This window comes from Ostrinia nubilalis, chromosome 12, assembly GCF_963855985.1.
Source record: "Ostrinia nubilalis chromosome 12, ilOstNubi1.1, whole genome shotgun sequence".
NCBI classification, from domain to species: domain Eukaryota; kingdom Metazoa; phylum Arthropoda; class Insecta; order Lepidoptera; family Crambidae; genus Ostrinia; species Ostrinia nubilalis.
This window is the reverse complement of record NC_087099.1, coordinates 9,586,644-9,608,753: the sequence shown is the minus strand read 5'-3', so window position 1 is coordinate 9,608,753 and position 22,110 is coordinate 9,586,644. Positions and strand designations below refer to the sequence as shown.

The following is a 22,110-nucleotide window of genomic DNA, read 5'->3' as shown; positions in this document are numbered from 1 at the left end:
TATTTAAATATCTCAAACAATGTAACTATCAAGTCAAAACATTTCGTCTATCTTATATTCGTGTAGAAAACTAATTGTCTAAAGCTGTACATAATTCAATTAAGTACCTACATAAGGAATAATCAGTGGATATAAGTGTTTCTTTTAAGACAACATATTATTCGCTAAAAATAAATCAATACAACCAAATTATATGGAATAATTTATTGCACTTTCCTATCATTATAATTAAAACATTGAAGATCTAATGGCAGAAACAAAAGAAGACACACTATTTACACATTGCACAAATAATATCACGTATCATCATAAATTAATCTAATATAAATTAATTTAGACTGTAGGTGTATTTTTAAACCGTTAGAATTCTAATTCGTATACGAATGAGTTCAAATCCGAATTAGAAATCGGAGAGTTTCTAAAATACGCATCCTGTTCTATTTTAAGAAACCACTCATAACCTACATACACTAAACCGAATTAAACATGGCAAAATATGGCAAGTTTAATTCCTTATTTAAAATCAGCCATACGTCACTACATGCGAAATTAAAATGGCTAAATATTTTAATTCGACCTTCACGCTCTAAAGGTATCTTGCGGAATCACTCTCCATACGTTAGGTGTAACGCAAACGCACCGCTGTCTGAGGCAGCTATCACAGTATACTGGGTAAAACTTGAGTTAAGGTTAAGGACGTTTCCGTAAGACGATATCCGTATTTTCGAATCTATCAGCTGATTTAGCAGTGGTTGAGAACTTTGCCACTTCGCCATCGCCAGAAGCTGTGAAATCTTCGCATATTATATTATTACTTTACATTTCTATGATATTGAAGTTATGTACAGTCGACAGCACATCAAGCCATACATTTTCGTTGCAAAGTCGCCCGTATCGCAACTACGTAAGATACCACAGTGTTTACGTTGACGTGCTGTTGACCGTACAACTATGTTTGCTTGGGATATCCATAGTACAAGTTTTGCTTAATTTGTGGACTAGATGGCGCTGTATTAAAAATGACCAACGATAGAGGAAAATAATTTAGCTGGGCTTTTCCGCACTTAACCATTGTGCGTGCAAAGATTATCTCTCACACACTGAAATCCACAGACAGAAACAGAAAATACAGAATTCGCATTACAGAGGTCCACGATTGTGACGTCACGTTTTGTAAAAGCAATCAATCTTGTAGTCTCTCTACATTGCCACTGGCTCCCGGTGACTGTACGATAACGCTGGCCTCACTAACTGCAACCGTCTTCGCCACGTCTACTGCTGCCTCACTGCTGCTCTCAGTTTCAGCCTCGCTGGAGTCTTCAGAAGAACTTTCTTCGCCGGAGTCCATTTTGTCAGAGGCGCTCTGCTTGTTTTTGTTCTTTCTGAACTGCTCCTCCATCTCTTTGAACTTCAATGTCAGGTATCTGGAATTTGGAAAAAAAAATTTGTTGATTACGTTGCTTAAAAACGAAGTACCTATCCAATCTTTAAATTGACTTTTTAAACTTCTTTAACATTCGCAAACAATCGGCACTAGGTCTGCGCTTTATCGCTTGCAGTTCAACAATTCGAACTTAAGACTTAGTTAAATTGTCTATTATGAAGGCCAATAAGAAATTCGATCTACCAGTAAGCCGTGTGAGACAGTCTGGCATATTCAGTCGTAGAGACCAAGATCCAATTACTGAATTGAGATTTTGATAATAACAGCTTGAGCGTGCTCGTTCATCTTCTACTAAAGCATGAATTTAATATGAAATGTGGACAATAGTGCTGGTTGCATTGTTACTAAATTTTCAAACTATTAAGATTTAGTGCATAAGCCCTCAATGTAGTTTATACTTTGATGAGCATAAAAAAAATGGGCCCTTGGCCTTACTTGTATTGTAAGTAGTTCAACTAATTTACAAATACACTCACTTATCCACCAAAGGGCCGCTATAGTCCTCAGGGAACTTAGGCGAGTGCGGCAGTATGTACTTGTAGAGGCTCTCATTGAGCACGTACAGCTGCGTCGTGGACGCGCATCGCACGTTGAACCACCAGTCGCACGTCAGCGCTGCTTGAGAGAAGATCGTCCCGTTGGGACACAGGAACGACGCTTGGCCGCCGTTCAAGTCGCAGTAGTGCCATACCTGAAACCATAAATGCAATTCATAGTAAAGTAACGATAGGCAGTAGTTGTCACCAACAAATAAAACCAAGGCCAAGATTTTTTAATGAATAAAATTAGATTTTGGTAGCTTTGAAATAAAAAAGTTGGTCAATTGACTTTAATTACATTCCTTTGCCTATTAAGAAAGAGTCGCGAATTGATTTCTTTGAGTTCTTTGGCTCATTCATAGTCGATTGGCTGGTGATCTCATATAATTAGTGTTTAAAAAACAAAACGCTGGATAACATAATGGCATAAGTGTATTTATGTGAAAGGGCTGTTCGTAGGACATAATATTATGTAGGTAGGTATACTTTTCAACTACCAAAAGAGGTGATGAGTGGTGTAATACATGTTTACAACCTAAGATCGGGTCATTTCACAACTTGCAGATGTTACGCCTACAGAAATATCTGGTTCAATAATAGCTCAATCAGTTTTATTTGCCAACAAAATGTTCCAGTTTTTTCTGCTTTAGTAACGAGTAGATTGGACTGAATTAATTGCACTTCAAATTCAACGAAACTTCACATAAAGTGTAGTGTGATTAATTGACGTTGATAAAATCATTAAATAGTGAAAGTTTATGGATATCTATTTGTGTAATAGGTAGTTTACCCGCGAATAGAGTGCGTATAATTTAGCTATATCTACGCCTTTTTATTGAAGAGCTTGAATCATAAGGTTGTAAAACTCTACAAAATGAACTCTAAATGGCCAGCTGTTCGTTGAGTGTAATACCAGGCCTGTTCATCTCCGCGAGTTTACATCGAAAACAAAACACGCACGATGGCCCACCTACAGGATACTATTCGACAAGGCCTCACATACGAGCGAACATTGACTCACGCACGCGTATTCTTGTGTATGATGGAAGAAAATAAAGAAAATGGTGTACTAAATACTGTGCAGTATTTAACTGCCTAAATAATAATAAAAACACAGAATGTACTTTTTTAAGTTGCCTGAAGACACTGAGACGTAAATAAGTAGTTAATATTATTCATGATACTTCATGCTAAATCATGTATTTCCTCCATTTTCCGCAGTTTGGCACCTCACGTCACATTATTTTACCGAAGTCAGCCCTATAGCTTCGGCGCAGTGCCGATCACTGACGTTTGTCAACAAAATGGTGCTTGACTCTTGAGACAGCCTAAATTATTTATTTATTTATTTATACTTCAGCACACAAAGTAACAAATGCACTGTGGCGGACTTAATGCCGGATGGCATTCTCTGCCAGTCACCATATTGTTAATGACTTTGAGCATACATTTTTTAAATACCTTCGCGAAGTAAAACTTCTGTACGTAGTACTTATTATTATTCTGTGGTAATACTAAAAGAAGTGTCACTAACATTTATAATTACATACCTGGCACCGTGTCTCCGGATCAGCGAAGAAGCCCTTATACCTCTGAGTCTTACAGTCGAAGGCTGTTTGAGGGATGGTGGTGAGGATTGGGTAGTCCACGCCGGGTCTACCAGGAGTGCCACCCTCGTCGTCGGACTCTACGCGCAGGGGAAACCTTTGGCTGGTGCTGCCAGTTGACGAGAACTCTGAAAATATGAAAAAGTGACGGTAAGTTTTTTTATATTTTTTAACGGTTTGTTTAAGAACATAAAGCTGATATTTAGCACGAAATATTATTGAAAGTTAAGTAATTGACATGGGAGTTGGTGGGATTCGGAGGGGTTAGAAGGTTATCCTTACTTAGGTAGGTAAGCCCTTTGTGTAAAATTAGGTAGGCTATTAATAGCTAGGTAATGTGTAAGTTTATAAAATGTATTGCGCAAACAATTTTTGAATAAATAAAAATAAATATGTACGAAAAAACAGCTAGCTTACCGTCAATGTGTTGAGATGGTGGATTTACTGGAGCGAGGTAGGATTCCTCATGAAAATCTGCGTCATCATTGACGACAGGCGCTGGTGTAACGTCTACTATGGGTTTTGTTAGTTCCAAGACTTTGTTTGGCGGTATGAATGGTTTAGGCGTACTTTGGACTATATCGTCGAAGTCTTCCTGGGGTGCAGCTGCTCTCAAGGCATTCAATACCTGGATCAGTGTTCTTATTGAGGCTCCCACGTTTTCTTTTGTAATGGGCTTGGGAATAGATTTGTTCAATTGTAGAGAATTCAGAAGATCACTGAGAGTTACCGTATTTGGTGGTACGTGTTCTTGGGGCTTATAAGTAGGTTGGTCAACAACGTATTGATAATAATTTTGTTTGTAGTCTGAAACATCAGGAACGGCTGGCGGCGCCTCAACAACTTGCACTGTTTGTTGTTTCTCGGATTCGAAGTGGCGAATCGATTCTTCTGGCAAACTTGATGTGTATACAGGTACTTCGGTTGTTATCACGTGGCTCACGATAGGTTTAAACCCACTCTCAATGATAGGCTGCGCGACCGGCGCTTGAGGTGGCCGTCTTTCATAATAGCTCTCTGAAACAATCGAGGGCTGCTTTCTTGGAGCTGTAGATTGTTGAACGTCGTAAAAGTACTGCGGCCGAACTGGCCTTGGCTTTATGTAAACTTGTTCCTTGGGCAACATCACTGGAACTGGAGTAGGAGACTTGGGTGGTGTGTAAACATGTTGTTCATTGTGAGGATGTACTTTTACGGGTGGTGTTTGCTCATACGGTACCAGCTTATATTTTGGAGTATGTTCTTTTTCTGTGTAATAGTAACGAATATTTCCTGAATCGTCATTATTGTTAAAAGAACTTGTATAAGGTCTTCTTGTAGGAAGAGAAAATGGAGCACTTGGCGATTTAACAATTTGTTTTTGTGGGAATCTATCGAATTCAAAGTTTTCATTGGCCGTTACAAGTCTATGCTCTGATAGAAGAGGATTGTAATTTTGTGTATTTTTTGGTGGATTCTGGTATACAGGAATTTCTTTGTATAATAATTTCGTTGGATTCGCAGAGGCAATGTTATATTGCGTTAATCTATTTCCTTGGTATAGTGGAATATTTCGATTTGAAGAGTATACAATTTTTTTAGGTTGACGGTGTTCTATAGTTTTTGCTTCTATGATCTCTGCTTTTTCAACTTCCACATTCTTCGCGTGTCCTTCGGTAGTCGGCGTTACTAAATCGTTTGCATAATAAAACGTCATGTATGGGATTAATCGTCTGTACCTTTCATTTATGGAAAGTTTTGTAGAGTTGGTACTCAGTTTTCGCTTTCCAATTGTTGTTTTAGTTGGTTCAACTGTTTTTGGAACCATTGGGGAGAACCCCTTTTGTACGTCAACCATCATTCCACCTATCATTTTGATTTCTGGACTATTTCCATTCGGCGATATTGTAATCGGTGTTACTATTGTTGGTATAACTGAAACAAACAAAATTATTGTTAATCATCCATATTACGCATTAAGGCTGGGTTGCACCATCTTACTTTAAACAATGTCAAAAATCAGTCAAAATCCATTCCAAAAAGCACTGGTTGTCGTTATAGTTACGGTTAAAGTTAGGTGATGCAACTCAGCCTACATGCTTTAACTGAAACACAGACTGAAACGCTTTTGTCAACATTTGACCAAAAAATAAATTAATGCTTTTTTCTGGTACAGAGGGTCAGAGGTAGGTACCTACACCTTAAATTCTCACTTTAGGGACCACGATGGAATCCCTCGTCTGATGATGGCTACCACTGTCTTAAGTTTATTTTGTCACTAGAACTAATTTATTGGGCAACAGTGGACAATGCATATTATTAAGAAGGCCGTGGCCGCGACTCAACTGACATTGTCCTACAAATTCTCCGTTCATTGACTAAATAAAACCTAATAAAATTAACTTTTTATCTTGAATTAAATTGACTGGAAGAGATCGCATCCTGACAAGAAGTCATTTGTGAGGGCATCTATATTGGGCTTTTTCTCGGAACTCTTCTCTAAGATCCGTAACTCCTTTAAACTTTCCACCTTTTCCCTAACATAATGGTAATATGTAAGTATTTTTTTATTTGTCTAAAAACTTGTGTCAGTGAAGGGGCATTGGTACTACATCAGTGTCAATTTAAGTACCTACTTAGGCATTGTTTCTATTGGAAAAGATGATTCATTTGAATGTACGTTTTGATATTACTACCTAATTATGTAACTCAATCGCCAATCAACGAAGTCGATCTAAGTAGGAATTTATTCTCCGCCAGCCTTCGGTGATTGCGCTCTATATTAATTACGAGATTCGCCTTGGATTCAACAATAAGAACGAGACCGCATCACGACTAAACAATTTACTCTTTTTCAATGAAGTAAATACATTATCTTTAACAATGATAATATTAATGGTTAACAGCTGTCTTTTAAGTAATTAGTTTCAATCAAAACCCTTGAAGAGTATTTGTAATAACAAAAGTGTGTTACTTTTTAGTTCATTTACGCAACGAGCTACTCATACGTGCTTCAAAGGTCAGTGAGCCATTCCTTGGCTCCAAATAAGGGAGAAGACATGTAATAAGAGCATGGAACGTTTCTCACAACACCTGTAGTTACAACTGACCATGCAGTAACAGTGTCTCGGATTGAGTTGTGAAATGCGCACGAGTGGCATCCGAGCATTATAATGTTATACTTAATGATCAATGCGATCGAACTATTTCTGTTAAGTAACGTTTAGTTTATAATGGGCCCAGAACCGGAGCAGATTTACTTTCACGAAGTAAATTCCTGGCACTACTTATAGGTAATGGCTACATAAATAATAATGCTAAACTTACGCGGTTGATTTTCCATGCCAATAAATAGAAACAGTTGACCATTTGCAAAATGTCTACCTACCTTCGTTTGTCTCAAATAGTCCCATAAAATATGACCATTTTCTATAAATTCGTTACATGTCGCAAACAAAAAAGCTGTTTAGTTTGAAATGCCGACGCGAATCACTAATGAGCTAAAGAAATGCGCATTTATGTTACTTAAGCTGTGTTGTTTAACGTTAGTATAGGCGTGATAAATTTTATTTAATATCAAAATTCTTATTGTACAGCCGATAACAATCAATGTTTGTAGCTTCTTATGTAGTTAGCAATGGGGGCGATTTAAAAACAAAAATGAATAGTCTGATGTGCCGCTAACTGTACCTACCTACATTTGACGCATTCATCTTGGCTCATTTAAAATAACCTGCAGTTCTTATGTGATGGTAATAATGTCCGTAATTGAGTGTCTCAGTTAATTGAGCTTATTGCCTCTAATAGAATGTTGGCAATTTAGTTAAGAAGCTCTTGTTGCATGACCAATGGCTCATCATCATAATAATAGTAGGCGTATTTCATTTAATTTTGACGAGATGTAAGATGACACTTCAGTTGTATGATAAGCTAGGTTATGATTATGATGGCCTGATAAATTTCAGTCATTTGGGGACTAAAATGTCTTGGGAAAAATAATGTAACGTGTGGGTATTCTTGTATTACTATTAATAAAGGCAACTCCTTGTGTTAAGTAGTTGGTTTTAATTTGGAATACTCGTAGGTACTTATAAGATTTTAGAAGATACAATAAGTAGTCATACTTTAACTGTAAGGAGCTCTCTAAAAAAAGCCGTTGCTTCAATTTATAAAGAGTCAAAAGAGACGTCCACCACAAAATAATGAGTGTCTAATATTCTAGGTTAAATTTTTTTCTTTATCTACTCTTTGCTCTATAAATGAGTTTAATTAGGCAGTTATCTTTTGCGAATCGTTTGATCTGAAAAACCAACTAAGTATTTTATCTCGCGCATGACTTCGCTTTAATCAATCAACTGAGGAATTATTCTAGTTGTGTAATGTGGCCCACATACCGCTGCTAATTGTGATACCTACTGATTTGTTATTAATTATCAACAAAAATGGTTTAAAGTAACGAAAATCAGACGAACATTGAATTAGTAAAAGTATAAAGAAACGCGTATTTTTATTTATTTAAGTATACAATAGGTACCTACTTACGCGTTACTTTTTAGTTTTACTAACGAATACGAATAATAATTTACGAAGATCCCTACCCCGATTGAATAAAACAAAAATGCGTCTCTGCAAAAATGTTAGTTTAGTAGACATAAATTTACACATTGTTTCGAAACCTTAATGTTTGTGGTTTGCGGCTTATAATTAAATGAACAAAACAATGTGTGTGATGATGATATCTGTAATACTTATTTAATATAATTATAATTGTTCCACCGGCTACCGCTTTGACCCAGTTATGAAACGACAAGGAAACGAAAGTCCTCGTGGGACTTACAAGACCCAAGACTCTTTATTCACGCTACTTAATTAGTCAAGGATTTCGTCAAATTATTATCTAACATTGTTAATTCGACATGGACCTAACAACATCTCTATTTCCTTCGATTGTAATGATAATTGAGTAGATGTAATAAAAAAGGTAATCAAATCTTGTGAGACATCACCAAGTCGTTAAAAGTGTCGCGAAATTTCACTAAAATACTTGTTCCTCAAACTAATCAAATTTTCTTAGAATGTTTTAGAAAGTGTCCTTACTTTTAGTTGTATGTGCAGACAAGATACATAGCACGCAGCTGCACCGCATGCAAATGTTACTAAACTGATTCAGTAACAAAATTAAGTTTAGAAAGGCTGGATCGTGTGTCGAACGAACCTTGGAGAAGTGACGGGCGAGATCCGCATCCTGGCGGGCACAATGATCCACGATAATTCATGCCCATTATAATTAACGGTAATTGTTATAACGAATCTACCGTTTAATCAAAAGCACTGAACAGTAGCACTACTTAATTTGTTCCAGAAATTCATTATCATGATAGCAATTTCCTAGGAAAAATTTAGGCACACCGTTTCATTTTTGCAGAAGTTATCCACTTTTTCAGAAGTTTTCTTTTATGACATCTTTTATTATTTTCCATATTTTTGTTAATGTTAAGTACCTACCTAGTAACATTTTCAAGATATGGTCGTTATCCTTTGTCTGAAAACGAAATTCCGCGAGACTGAAACTGCATAGAGACACTATAGAACTGCATATTCGTAATGAAAATTAATGAACTTTACATAGATATGAGACCTTTCGTCCAAAAAGGTCGCAGTTATCCCGTAGATAAATAATGGCGGACATAGGTATAGATTAAACATGACGTTGGCAATGCCCTTTAAATCCGTGATAGCCTCTGACTCATGCCCTGTCGATACTTTATGCCTATAGCACTAAAGCATAAAATAATTGCCCAGGCAAAAGTCGTGGCTGTTGACTGCAGTTACAGAGTAATTTGCCCTAACAATAGACAAAGTTCAATTGATCTACAATCTGCCCAGAGCAATTATTAGAAAAGATATTGAACATTAGGTTGCAATTATACACTTAGTAGTCGATGATAACTATAGCTATATATCAGATCTACTACCTAGATCAAGTCCTGAAAATTCCAACTTAGATTTATCATCATTTCCTATTTTATAATATGACTTACAATAAATGACCCTTTTTATAAGGCACCATGTGAGATGATCTATTTATAATTGACAAAAGATGCTGTATTGGATAATTTTACAATGGGATTGTATACTTAAGTACAATTGTATGCATTGTAGCATTTACTTGCGTAAAGATCTTACTTATTCCAACGCTAAGGTTAATCAAGATCCAACTAGGGAAATTAAAGCTTAAAACAATTGCTACATCTTTGCTTTGCTAAACTGTAGGTATTTCAGTTACTAGAACATGTTTTTCACTTATTTACAGCCAAGTATAGGACTCAAACCTACGAGCTTCCGCTTGCCCAGCAAGCACAATCACATGAAATGTACTCTAAGTATTTTTATTACAAGCTTTATATTGACTTCACTTGTTAGTATGTGTGGGACAAATCTTGCAACTGAAATTAAGACCAGTTCTCCTCAACCGATTGAGCTGAAATATTTAGAATACTCATGTAAGTACGATGACAATGCATTGTTATGGTACCATTGAGCTGGTCTGATGATGGAGTCAGGAGGTGGCCATAGGAACTCCTAAACGAAACGGCGGAATCTCATCGAATTTGGGTTCGTTGGATTCGTCTTCCCGAGCACTTTGGTGCTAAATGATGACCAGGACTCAGATTGAGATACAACTAAAAAGTGTAAAATAAAATTATAATAAAAAAACTTTTTTAAAAACAAGCTTTATTCTGAAATGCAGTTGTACTAAAACGAAAAAAATAGTAATGTAGTAATGACAGACAGAAAGGAACTGGGTATAGTAGGTATTAATAAGTCGATAGACAGGATAGGCATTAATTAATACCTACTAATCAAGGTCAGAATATTGACTTTACAGGAGTCTTGATAAAACAATAGTTACTAGTTCCCAACGCCAACATTGTGGCGACCTCGACACGACACCGTGAGATCGACCGCAGCGATCAATAAAACTCAACACGATATTATCCGGCCAATATGACGTGACGGACTTAAAATATACCTACCTAAGTGAGTGTGATTTTTGTCTCGTGAATGGCGGAATTGGAAATACTTATACCTACCGCTTCGGCCAAGGTTAGTGGATTATTATTTTACAAAAATAATGTAGAGAACAATCACTCATTTGCTTTAGTTTCGCTTTTTTGTCTCCAATCTATCCGCATTTTAACGCACACGCACGCACAGGCGCATTAAGGTATTGTCTAGAACTCTACATTAAATACAGTCGTACCTGGTGATTAACAAAAAACAAAAAGTAATTGTATATTCGCCGCGCTGTGCAATAAATCTACATAAAAATAAATTGGACACTGAAAGTAAATAAAACAATCAACAACACTAATTATTTTCGGGCATAAATCATTTTAGCCTTGAAAATGAAAAACGCATTCCATTCTGGTTATTCTTGAAATTATTAGACTGAATAAATAACGTACAATATTATAACTCTCAAGGTTGAAACGATAAAATATTCTGTCTAGTTTTAGGATTAGATTTGGTTATATGAAACGATTGCTTCCGTAAAAGCTTAAAATCTGCAACTGATGAATATAAAATTTTCAACGCGATGGAATTGAAGGACTTGCGTAAGACTTCGTTGAACAATGTAAGTCAATATCACAGCAGTTTAAAATATCATTATTGTTTTTTTACCTGCATAGCTTTGGTATAACTTACGCAACGCGAACGTGTCACTTGAAGGTACGGAGGCGTCCGCGCACCCGTGACGGCGCACAAGGCGCGCGTCTTTTGTGAGACGTCAGCTGACATCACAGCTAATTACGCCAAAAGTAACTGCCGTGTAAAAGCAGCGTAATCGCATGTCCAAACTGTTTCACTGGCACCTTTTTCCTTGTGAATGATACAACATTGTCTCTATCTACTGACCAGCGACTCTCGATTGTTCATTTGCGATCTTATTCTTTTGAATTTCATTCGGGAGTGTGAACCTTACCTACACTCTGGGAGCAATGCTTAAAAAATTATGTAATTGACAACTCTCTTTAATAACATCCTAGTCTAGAGATTCAAGTCTAGGCTGCTCACCGATTACATTATGTACCTAAATAAACATGTAGAGACAATAATTGATGTCCAATAAGAAAGTGTTTTTCATCATGAGTGCTTGTAGCAACTAGGCCTGCTACACATCAAAGTTGTAATATTTTAGCATAAAAACTTTAACAGTTAATTGAATTTATTTTATAGTTAAAGTCATTACATTGCGTTTCATCAAATCTAATCTAAGTTTTCTCAATCCATCTTATGTTTTCAGTGCAGGCTTGCAGTAATCAGTCACAACTGTCACTATTAAAGTTGTGGCAAAAATCCTTTTTAATATGTGTTACCTAAAATAAAATGCGATATTAGATATTACCTATCATACAATCTTAACTGCTTATATTCTCCCCTATTCTCCCATAAAGGGTGATTTCCAAAAATACATAAATACCTACTTGCTTAAATTTTTCCAAGTTTCTGTTATGAAACCTTAAAAGTGGGATTTTATACAGATAAAAGCTCCTAGAATTAGCTCCTTCATTCCCGAAACGAACGAATGAGACGCCATAAATTAACTCTCAGACTCTCACGGAAGGTGTCCGCAATTATTTTTAAATAAACAACGCCAATTATCTCATTTCGGAAGTGGCACATCCGCAGGAAGAGGCGTGTCGTGTATCATTCAAGAGTATTGGCGTGCACTAATCTACTTTTATTGCGGATCCAATTTCTACTGAGATCTTTACATAATAACAATTTACTGGTTTAATAAATAAGTCATGGATAGTTTAATTTAGCAACATTTTAAACAACTAACTCTACGAGTCCACAAAATTTCTAATGTGTACCTACCTGGAACTTTAATTAAGATGTTCATCCACAACAAAACCTCATCTAGACTAGAAACCTGATAAATACGTAACTCCATTCGCAATACAACATGGCAATGAAAGCCATCGTGCACGACCAAGACAATACAGCATTTAAAAGTAATCTCATAATATTTTTCATATGCGCATACACTTTGTATGCAAAAGTTCCGGAATTGGTGTCAGTTCTGTCCGTAATTCATATTGGAATTATTTATCGGCATGTTAATTGGAAATATTATATAAATAACTCGTCCGTGCATTGGTAGGCTACATAATTGCGTTACAACAATAATTCTAGTCACACAGCGATAGAGCGATAGGAGGCGAGCCTTAGGGAAATCCTTGAACATAAACAAGTGTCTAATCTGTGGGAAACACGCTGATGATACCTTGCCAATCAGTGATGCGCGACACGACACCCTCCACTCACGTGGATGCACCCAAAGTTCGAGAAAGTCAGCTATTACAGTGAAAGCGAACCCGCGATGACCGCAGGCCGGCCGCCTCGTCACCACCGTTACATAAACCGTGTTTACCGATTAGCTGGGATCGTGCCCGTGCGCATGGCCGGACAGCGAACTCTAGCTTATTGTCACTAACGACAAGATGATATTATACTATCGCGTAATGGTAACAATCAAGGCAAAGTTACAAATAAGTAGCTATCTTCCGCAAATCGCGGAACGATTGATGTTCTCTCAAAATGATACATACAAATTACTATTACGCCATCCAATATGCAAATAAGAGCAAGATGGGAAACCAATACTCCGCTAAACGCTTCTGCAATCAGACATAACCTTCCCCGCACTCGATTACTGTAACCGTTATCTGGATCAAGGTGCTATAACGCTTCTTTCCGTAACCTGTACTTACTTTTATTTTGTGATACTTATTAAATAAGAGAATGTAAACTCAGATTCTTCTCCGAAGATCAATTCAATGTTGAAGCATTTATATTAGCTATTTCTTTCTTTCTTTCTTTTCAGCCAAATGACGTCCACTGCTGGACAAAGGCCATAAATTATATTAGCTATAAATTATAATAATGATTGTAAAAGTATTTTAACTACCATTATATGCAAATACAACGAAACATTTCCTACAGTGTGTTATGCGGATTGCAGAATTGTATCAATCTTTTTAATGGTCCCTTAAGGGCCAAAACGCGTTGATACTGATCTAGTAAACGACTCTATAAGTACAGGTTACCATTACCATGAGAATATTAAAACGAGAGCGCGCTACACAGTTGAGACAACAAACCTCCTATTTTTCGCAAAGTGCTTTTAAATGACCTCATGTGCATAACACTTATAGCAGTTAATTGATAGGTGTAGGGGTCCGACAACGTGTGGCTCTACTGTTTCTTAATACCCCACGGTCCATTGTTGTCGACGTAGTGGTGAAACTTTTCTATTATTCGTATGAACGGTGAGATGAATAACAGCTTCCATATTAAAAGTATGGTAATTTACAACCTTCAAAATCAATGTATCGTTTGCACTGATTACGAAATTAATAACGTGTGTTTTAGAAACTTTTTCGACCGACCGTGTAAAAAATAGCCATGCTAAAGTCAAAGATATCGCAAAAGCATTACAGGCAGTTTTAGTATTGGTGTTAATTTGTCAACCGTAACTTAGATTGATTAGGTAATGAACAGCAAATGTAGGTAAGTATCTACAACCTTAAAGTTGATCAACATTTTGTTAAGCTAGCCAGTCTAGATATTAAGTTTTTATCGTTGCTTGAAACTAACTATGTACTTAAGTAGTGACCATCTAAATTTATCTCGTTAGATTCCCAAGTTAGCTTGCCTTGCCATATAACCAAACAAAGTGTCAGCTGGAAGAAATGGAAATGACTAACCAATAGCAAAACAACAGGTTCGCTCGATACGGTAGTGTCAGAGACCGGTTAGTTTAAAAAGGTTGATATTGAATTTCCACTTATGGAAATAACACTGACCGGTAAATGCATGAGAATCGAGACAATATCTCTGCAACAGTTATACAAGATGCTAAGGACAGGTAATAACTTCAACGGTGAACTGGGATCACTCTCGCACAATGTCATTGGACTTTTTCCCCGGAAACGAAAGCTAAACCAGACGGTTATTTTATTTTTTATTCTATTTCCGAAGTAATGTTTCCGTTTTGTGGCTGAGAAAATAAGCGTCTATTTTATTTAGGTATAGAACTAATAGTCATTAAATGTGAACGTCAGTAAAATAACAAATTACAGCGGAGAATCTCTATCAAATATTTGAGACAGCTTTTTATTATTTCGTAACACGATGTGATGATATTAAGATCTGATTACTTTCGCTTTGAATCGAAGGAATGAATGAGTCAATATTATCGTTAAAAAGCTCACCATAAAAAAGCTGTACCTAAACTAGCTCACTGTTGATTTATGATTTATCGACTCGTAATTTGAGACATTACAACAGGCAATGAAGTATTTACTTTCACAACAGTGGGTCTAGACAAAGTACAAATTATAATCGCAAACCAGTCGAAAAGTGGTCGAAAAGCCCCTTTTTTGTATGGAGTTTTGACGGATTCGATTTTCGATTCGATCAAAAAGTGCGTTTTGTCTAGGGGGGCAGGTGCATTATCTTTGCTCGAAATAGTCTGTAAACGATACGTATCTAATTTATGCCTTTTGCAAGTACTATCTCTAGGGTTAGTGTCAGGAAGTCAAACTACTGTCGAAGCGACTGTTGCAACTCGTATAATATGTGGGTCAGGTAGCCGCGCGCAAACTTACCAGGCCTTTTTCAATGCGGATAGGATTTGAATTTACTTAGAATAAAGATAAGGTGTAAGCTGAGGTATCAGGTTTTTTTCAAGTTAATTTGATGGACGATTTCTTCGGACACTTAATTCAATTCTGGGAATTTTCATTCAGGTATTAACAGTTAAATTCGGGAATTTGTGGCTGTAGTTCTTTTACTCAAGTGACGTTATGTGCGATCATTAGTTGATACTAGCAACACTTAGATAGATGATACTTATGAATTTAGATTGAAATAGTGTTCTACTTTGTTACCTTTTAGTAGTATCGTATTTGGGTATCCGCTCCCACCCATCTTCAGTTAAGTTAAATGCTAACCTAAGCAATATTTTTTGTATAATGTAAAACTAGGATGCAAAAGTGTTAGATTTTGTTCTCTGTATTAAGTAATTTTCTACGCCTAACAAGCTTTATTGAGGTCATATTTCAATACCAACTATCAACTATTGCAATAATTTAAAAAACACTTCATCCATCAACAGCAATAAATTAAATGATAAGGATAGTTCTAGCAACTGCATTTAGTCATTAATCATGGTTGCAACTTTATAAAGTGTGTCAATTTAATGCACCAAGCTTTTTCTGATTTTCTGAGCGGACATTCCATTATTAGACCTTCATTTTAACATTGGTGTAGTAGAGATATATCATATGACCATACTTTACCTACGCCAGACGTATTAATAAGCACTTCATAAGCCGCTAAGGTCTGTATTATGAAACTATACTTAAGTATGAATCTATGGGTTCTCAAGAATAGTTTGAATCAGAACTCAGAATACAATCTTTAGATCCTCTACTTATGTCGTCTACAAAATGAATTAAACCTTATTGTTTGTATTACAATATTTTCAAATTCATATTCGAACATCATTTCAGAATGCCTATATTTCCTGTAATCCAATTCCAGAGAAATATAAAACATACTACCTACTCCACTCTTCTATCAAATCTTGCATGTAAAACCTCAGTCATATAACTCTTCCATGTCGTAACAATCATGATGCTCCATGATAATCCGTACGTAGAAAATTAGAAATTACGACGCGTAAAACTGGTTTATTGAGTCCTGCTGCATAATAAGTCCATTTTTCAACGGATGTTAGTTACTGACTGCCATACTGATCTCTCATGCGCGTTATGATGACTTGAAACTGCGTCAAAAAGGGCATATCCCTAAGTGAAAGGGCCGGATTAATTGGAGTTACGTCGAGCTAAATATTCAATGACTCTACCTTGCCGTAGGACAAAGAATGACTAAACAAAGGGGTTCATGTGCTTGAGGTAACATTGTAACAAGTACTTATTTCTAATTTTATAGGGATTGCGTAATGAATGTGATAAATTAAATCTTTGAAAGCAATCAACGTAATTTAATAAATAGAAGACGCAGACAAAAGACTTCCAAGTACCATTGTAACTAGTGTAGTCAGTCTCTATTAGCGTAAATTAAGTATTGTAGGACCATAGCTAAACTGTTTTGTTTCTGTCTACCAAATTAAAAAACAAAGCTATAAAGAAGACACTTAAATGAGGACTCCTTATATAGGGCAGAATCTTCTCTATAACTAAAACTGTTAACTTCCGTAAATCTCAAAAGTAGACTAAGTACAAGCAGTTAGACGAAAAGGTGTAACAACGCGAGCAAAGTCACGACTCAAAGCTAAGTTACGAATATTCACAGCACACGTTTTTCTAAGGTCTCACTGATAAGAGCTTATCACGCAAATCAAGTATCACGGCGCGCAGGCGCTGACATTTGACCACGGCGCGTGCGAACTAGTGATGTGCCAACAATCTCGCGCATTGAAACGCATTCCACACCAGTTAACACATTCTGGCACACTCATTAACTAAGCTAATTACGATGTTACAATTTGAGTCGCGTGCTAGTTCAATGTCACGCTTGTTTACGAAAGATACGAGTGTTTTTGCGATTCCAATGCGGCGTTTTATCGGATAGTGCAATTTCACTCGATGATGAAGCAAGATTATCTGTTGAATTTGATTAATTAGAGATTCAATGTTGCTTATTTTCCAGACTTAAATGTCATATCATGCTACAACAGTTAGGACACCATATTTTATACGACGCGACCTCTGCAGGTCAAATGGCAGAATTCATTGTTGATTTTGAAAAAATCACCTTGAAAACAGTTTTCCTAATAATTTATTTACATTTACAGCTACATTTTACACATTGCATAAAACCTCTTTATTCTAGCAATATTACAAAATGGTATCCGCGGACTCTTCGACTTAGCTGTTAAGTTTTAAAAAACTTGTTGTTCATTAATTATATCATTACGTTCACTTTACCTATACGATACTGCATTCTCGTACTATATGGCCATACTTACGAGTAAACATGATTACTTGATTGAAGAATTACCTAGAACACGGTTTTAGGACGTTTTATTTCTTAATAAATCGACTGGTATTGTACACGAATTCATTAGATCTCATGAAGTTACGTTGGCTTTATTTTACAAAGTTTACTACGTTACATATGATTACCATTCCACTCGACATTTGAATCGGCCATACTAAGCCCAGTACCTATCTACTTGTTACAGTAATCTAGTACCTACTTACATTTAAACTGGATCGACGGTTAACATCGCGCTATAAACAGCTGAGGGTCGAACCCAAAGATGTGGTAACGAGGTGCAACGCTTATTTGCAACAGCAAGTTAATGTTAAATACCACTGACCAAATACGTATAATCCCAAAGCAGTTCGATTTATTTATCATTGATCTAATTAACTTCGTCTTTCGGTGACCATGTAAAGAGATCAGTTCAAATCAATAGCCTTAGTAGAGATCAATTTAAATCAACAGGCTCGGCATATAAAGTTAAGGCCTGGTATGGTAAGTAGATTTATGTAGCTACGCATTTAGCATAACCATTTAACCGAGAAAAAGATGCGATTACATATCGACAGACCGTGTGAACAGATGAAATGACACTTAATTGCAGTCATCAACTAGTCTTGGATTAGTTAATAAACTAGCTCGATCACTAAACAGGATGAGCAAGTCCATGGGCGATCGTTCACTTAGCTCAGTGGTGCCCAACCAGTGGTTTGAGTTAGGTGGTCCGAGTCAAATTATAGTCCGCGAACGATTTTAAATTTCACGAGCGATTTCCGCGTGTTATGAGGGTTTGAGTAATAAGTAATATTGGAACTAGCATCACCGAACTTGTACAGAAGAATGCAACCTCAAAAATCACATAGGTAGATAAATAATTTAAATAAGTAGGTAGTAACTATGGCGAGTAAGCATAAAGTGTGCATGTGCACATAAAGATAGTGTAATGTCTATCAAAACTTTTGAAAAACAAAAAGTAGCGAGCCACCACACAATATGTAAAGCTCACTCGCCTCCGTGAATTGCAACAACTATACTTATTATAAATGGTCTGGTATGGTCCAGAAAAGGTTGGGAGCCACTGGCTTATTTGAACCAGTTATAGCAGAACTAAAATATTGGGTTACGAAACTGAAACGCGGAAGCGGAGCAACAAAGACTTATGCAAAGTTACAGTACCGAGTATCAGCTCAAAATCGTTACTCGCGAGTACTAGATCTTGTTAGAAGTTAAGTATTTGTTGAATAACCAATCGCTTATGCATTCTGTTTTAACTAGCCATTAAAGTTTACAAATGTTTATTGATACATTGTGAGTATTGCCCATTCAAACGTCCCATTGACTAATCTTGTAGGTTATTAAATTTTGAACATAATTATTTCGTAAATAGACTATTTATTAGTATTTATACCAAGAGTGCACTACCTCTTTTTCTTTATTTGTTTTTAGGAATAAATCTGGAAGCTGAAAACTGAAATGATGATCCTCTCCTCACATTCCCTGTGTAGCTAGGATCTAAGTCCCCAATCATGTTATCGACTCATTGAGCACCCGGAACAACTGCTAGTTAAAAAATAAACCCGGCATTTCCGTTAATCACTGACTGGCCGCAAAGTCGGCGTAATAAAGGTCGCCAGGGTCAGCGCCATATCACTGGAGAAAGTAATCATCGGCATTTAAAAACTGTAGTTCATAGAGTTCATTTAAATAAGCTCTATTCATAAGTTTTCGTATCAATTAATTCTCCCGAACAATTACTAAAAGTTCGCGAAATATTCTGTAATCCACTAGAAGGACATGCATGATCTTTTAAAGATAGTTTATGCCTTGAAGAGTAACATTCATTGATATGTCACACAAACAGCCTGTGCATTACATAATTAGATTAAGTATTTATCTTTTAAAATATTCAATATCAAATAATTTTCCGTGAATCTGTAAGTTGTTGATGTCTTTTAAAAGCCAGTAACCATAAATTGATTCTTGCAAACAAACACTATTGTAGTGCTTCGTATTAGTTCTAAAATCTTAGATCGCGATGGAATATGCACGTTTTAATGGACTTCGTGACTGTTAGTGGTTCAACGCTGTAGCACCATGCGCGTGAGTTTAACCCAATCTCGAGTGACTCACCTTTTACAGAATATTCCAAAAGGTGCCTTAAGGAAGTTCGTATTTTATTATGCAGTTATTTACGCAAGAAACGAACGGATATTCTTTATGGTGACAATGATTTTCGGAAACCGTGTTCCGATGGCCATAAATTATTTATTACACAAAGGTGAATTAACTATAATACAACTTTCGCGTGTTGTAACTGACACTGATATCCGCTTCTAAATTTTCTCGTGAAACAATTTTGAATCGGTATTCAATAAATGCTTTGATTTAATCAACTAAGCCCGATATAACTTATGGAACAGGATACACATGTCATTTTGTATTTTGTAACGACTCTGTATTACATTTACTGCACATTTATAGCTCCTATATTCTTATTACTGGGCGTAATCCTATTACATACCTACTAGCTAATACCGTGTAAATAACTAAAACACAATTTTTCACGAAATCAACCAAAAGTTTAATGAAGTAATTAAAGTTTTATAAGTAAAGTAAGTGCAAAAGTAAACTCTACTTATTTGCATGCACCTAGTCAACCTAAAACGTAGGTGGTACTCCAATTTTAATGTATTTTGTCACAGAAGTATATTTTTTAGATGAGAATGTAATACCTATTCGCTGGGTGCGAAGTACTAGGTGGGGGGGACATAATCTATCGCAGCGCTCATGGTGGTCAAAAGTAGAAATAATGTAAGCTCTGTCATCAGATGTATCTGTCAATGGCAAAGCGATTCTACATAATACATTTTAATATCATTAATTAATCGCATGAAAAGGGTCCTACTGGGAACTTAAATAAAAGAGTGGACTGTATTTCGATAGGGCTGTTTTAATAGCCGTTTACAATTTGGAAATAACTAAACTATACAACGTGGTAGTACAAAAATGAGTCACAGTAGTTGTTGTGCACAGATGTTTGCCTTATGATGAGAGCGTGAATTATTGAACTCTGCCCTTGTTTTGTCCTTAATTTTTCTACATCTCGGACTTGTCCAGCCAATACCAACAACTTTCCTTTAAATACGGTTTGTGGTTGGAATTTGATATTGTAACTCTCACAAACCCGGTCTTCAAAACGATACTCATTTCGATCTGAAAACGATATTTAATTTATTACTAGCGATACAGAAACATTTAAATATATTTACTGTTATATAATGAAACCGTTAAAGTAGCTTTTTCTTTTTGTTTTACTGTAAAACTACAACTATAAATGAAGTAAACAAACCCTGACACAATCAAAATTAAACACACTTTTTGGACTTACCTCATTTGATTTGAATGACCAAAATGATTTCAAAACCTTTTTTCCACCCAAATCGTGGTATCACAACAATTTATTAGTTGAAAATATTTGTTATTTTTTCATTTCGATATTTTTTCACAAATATATGACCTAAATGTCAATGTGACAGAACCCACAAAGTTGTGGACGCTAGTTGGCGCTGTAATCGTGCACGGAGCCAATAGTGGACATTTTCTTTTGCACCGTTTGTGATCGTGGGACAAGGTAAGCCTTTTATGAAAAAAAAACTACACGGGCGGAAGCTACTCTAATAAGTGTTGTACTTAGAGATGTGCCGCTGAGAAAGTTCTCGTTCCCGGCAATATTCCCAGTGAGAATATTCTCGAGAACCGAGAACGCTCCCGGGAATATTCTCAGTGTTCTCGACAGAATACATTTAGTTTCAATTTTAATTTTGTTGTTTATATGTGATGTTATTTGTAATGTTTTAATGTTATATTAACTGGGCGTTAAGACTAGTCGTTATAAACAAGGCATGAAACGTGTGAGTGAGATATTGCTGTCTTGCTCACTCTTTTCGTGGCGAACGCGTACCGCGGCTTTAGGACTCGGCTACTTTATTTGAACATCAGTGTGCCTCTTGAGTTTTAAGGCCCTTGCCACCCTATCGGATTGTAAGCGGATTCAAAGTGGATTTAAAGCGGAGTGGCAACGCGACGGAGAAGCCACGTGAAAATATCTTAAAGCTTCCCAAAGGCTGCCCAGCCGAGCTGGATTCGATGATTGACCTTTTTTTCGAAGTTGGACCTACCTAACTGGACTGTTTGTCCCAGGTATACATTATTGTCAACAATCTCGAGTGTAGTCTCCAACTTTTAGAGGAGTGGGTGCAACACGGTCTTTAGACATGATTTTTAAATCTTGTCCATGTTCATTTTGAGACCCACTTGTTGAGAGACTCTATTGAGGCCATCGAGCATTGTGCCTAGATCTTCCACGATTTCAGCCATGACTACGATATCGTCTGCTGTCTGGGTGATGTACTCGCCGTTGAAATTTATGCTGAATCCGCTCCAGCCCAGAAGAAAA

At 36.4% G+C, this 22,110-nt stretch overlaps 1 protein-coding gene and 1 long non-coding RNA gene across 2 annotated transcripts in view; both read right to left on the bottom strand.

The window, feature by feature from the left end:
- Positions 1–189: 189 nt before the first annotated feature.
- Positions 190–22,110, bottom strand: part of LOC135076924 (titin) — a 35,376-nt gene continuing 13,455 nt past the window's right edge. The window contains exons 2-5 of the mRNA XM_063971438.1: positions 4,008–5,504; positions 3,534–3,718; positions 1,921–2,135; positions 190–1,424 (exon numbers count right to left, since the gene is read on the bottom strand). Coding sequence (XP_063827508.1) covers positions 1,184–1,424; positions 1,921–2,135; positions 3,534–3,718; positions 4,008–5,504 — 2,138 coding nt within the window. The 3' untranslated portion in view covers positions 190–1,183. The remainder of the gene's footprint in view (positions 1,425–1,920; positions 2,136–3,533; positions 3,719–4,007; positions 5,505–22,110) is intronic.
- LOC135076532 (uncharacterized) lies at positions 20,585–21,232 on the bottom strand. The gene is made up of 2 exons (XR_010258290.1): positions 21,043–21,232; positions 20,585–20,867 (listed from the first exon to the last, which is right to left on the bottom strand). It is a non-coding gene; the product is annotated as an uncharacterized LOC135076532 (long non-coding RNA).